The sequence below is a fragment of the Kryptolebias marmoratus genome, linkage group LG19, assembly GCF_001649575.2.
Source record: "Kryptolebias marmoratus isolate JLee-2015 linkage group LG19, ASM164957v2, whole genome shotgun sequence".
NCBI classification, from domain to species: domain Eukaryota; kingdom Metazoa; phylum Chordata; class Actinopteri; order Cyprinodontiformes; family Rivulidae; genus Kryptolebias; species Kryptolebias marmoratus.
In genome coordinates, this window is record NC_051448.1 from 295,881 (window position 1) to 298,337 (window position 2,457).

At 44.6% G+C, this 2,457-nt stretch overlaps 1 protein-coding gene across 1 annotated transcript in view; it reads right to left on the reverse strand.

Annotated features, from left to right (window-relative positions):
• The window catches only part of xrn2 (5'-3' exoribonuclease 2), a gene marked incomplete in the record, with an annotated part of 37,388 nt that overhangs the window by 29,708 nt on the left and 5,223 nt on the right, over positions 1-2,457 (reverse strand). Inside the window, 5 exon segments of the mRNA XM_037981617.1 lie at positions 189-320; positions 1,003-1,047; positions 1,145-1,252; positions 1,323-1,380; positions 1,931-2,064. Of these exon segments, the coding sequence (XP_037837545.1) occupies positions 189-320; positions 1,003-1,047; positions 1,145-1,252; positions 1,323-1,380; positions 1,931-2,064 (477 nt within the window).

Below are 2,457 nucleotides of genomic sequence, written 5' to 3' on the forward strand. Positions count from 1 at the left end.
GACAGGTGGGTTCTGTTAACAGACTGAAGGACGGACAGGTGGGTTCTGAATAATAATAAATATTAAAAATATTTAAAATAAATGAAAATGAAACAGATTACTTTAATTATTTCATCTTTTTCCAAAGATAAAAATCTAAAAGCTGAACCGTGACTCGTGCTGGGTGGGGTCTAAATGTTGAACAGTACCATGTTGGAATGCATCCTCATGTTGTAGGCCTGGTACCGAGCGTTCTGGACGGGATCGGGTCGGTCTCTCCTGCCCAGGGCCTGAGGGGCGAACTGACCCGTGGTCAGGAAGGCAGGTCCCTGCTGCTCAGCCTGCAGTGACCCAGAGAAGAAACATTTCCACAGCAATCCAACAAGCAACTACCAGAAATAACCTGAGTCTGAACTCTTTATTCCATATTTAATACAAGTCAGACTTGGACTTTTCATATAATCAAACAAATGAAAAAGGCAGCTTTAGCAGTGATCACCGCCAACAAGTGACCTTTGACCTCCACAATGAGACCAGCAGGTAATTTGGCCCACTCTTCCTGATCTGGACCCTGTTCTGGACCAACACCAAAACTGAAACATTTCCTGAAGATTAGCTTTGAAATAATCTTGCAGACAGACACTCTTTGTTTAACCAGGCAGGTCTGGCTGAGGTCTCAGAGCTCAGTTTCACTGGAGCCCTGAAGGCAGCCCAACAGGCAGGTTTTTAGACAAACACCAGGAGAACGTGAAGAGAACATGAGGAGGACATGCAAACTCCACACAGAAAGAGCCCAGGGGCTTTCAGGCCGGGGCTTGAACCCGGGACCTTCTTGTTGTGAGGCAGCAGTGCTAACCACTAATCCACCGTGCTCCTTGACAGAGGTAATAAACAACAAATTTACTCTATCAGACACTAAAGGCTTGCAGATCCTCATTGCCTGGATCACTTCAACAAGAAATGAAGCTTTGTTACAACGTCTGTGTATCCTCAGGTATCATGTCAGTCCTCTGTTGGACTTACCTTCATCCTCTTTCGTTTCTCTTTGTTTCTCCTCTTAAAGTGTTCCTGCAAGAAGAACAGTGGGACTTTAAACACACCAGCCTAAGCAGAGCTTTTAAAGCTCGAGCTGAGCGACGGCAGAAGAAAAGCAGTGAACTCCTACATCATCCTCTTTGCGTTTCCTAAAGATGTTGTCTTCAGCCACGCCCACCGCCAGCATGATCATCTCTACTCGCTCCAGGTTAACGAAGCCGTTCTGCGTCAGGTAGCCCTGCAGACAAACACCGCACACTTCAGGAGAAGGTCTTTCCCAGATTAGACAGAAGCCTGAATTTACTCACTCCGGTTTTATGAACAACATCTTTGTAGATGCCGACCAGTCGATCTATAGCTCCCTCTCTGGAAGGAAAACACAACCAAGAGCAGGAATAATCACAACCTGACAGCATGTTCTTCTGCTCACACAGAAAATTTAACCTGAAGGAATGGAAATCACCAGAAACCTCACCTGGACCCTACAGCAAGCAGTGATTTCAAATGCTAATTGTAAAATGTTCTGATTAAAATGTCAGTGTTCATTCAGAGGATCAGAGACGAGCTCAAAGGATTATCTGATTAACCACAAATACACCTCGAACTGCTTCGTCTTTACAGGACGTGAAATGCCAAACACTGAAATCATTCCTGTTTATAAAGGAGCTGCTGCCGTGAAATGAATGTGATTCTGCTGATTTTAAACTTAATGAAATCAGATTTTTCCTTCAATCTGAACAGTTAGGCTACGTTTACACTGCAGGCAAACTCAACCATATTCAGATTTTCTTCCCCTTTGAGACATATAGGATTTTTTCATGGCAGTTTGTTCATATCCAACCCAGGTGTTTTCCACCTCCAAGTGACCGCAGTGTGAACGTTCATGTGTCATTTCATCCGACCCACAGCTGCTCACCTGATCTCTAAGGATGGAAGATGAGGCAGGAAGTCATTTCCTACAAAGAAACACATGAAGACCCAGTCGTCCACACTCCTCTCAAAGTCGAAGGCAAACGGCAGACTGGCCATGGTCAGCTCTCTGGCCAGGTACTGAAAACATGGAGACCTCAATCAACCACAATCCTGTGACTGTGGTCAGGTGACTTATTACCCGTTTCACCTGAGCTGTGGAAGGAAAGTCACAGACTGAAAGTAAACATTAAGAAAAACAAGACATTTATAAATTACTACAACACCACATTCATTTAAAGTAGCGTTTCTCAACGGGNGGCGGTACCGCCCCCTGGGGGTCGTTGAGAGGATGACAGGGGGCGCTGGCAGCAATATTTTCAAAAGGGGGGCGTTGATATTCTTTTGGGGGGCGTTTGCTTGAAGGTAAAGTTTACACAAAAGATTCACAACAATATCAGTTTAAACTTTGAACTACTTGCAAAAATATTGTGGCCTAAAACATTAAAACCGGCACAGAACTGCAGCTGTATC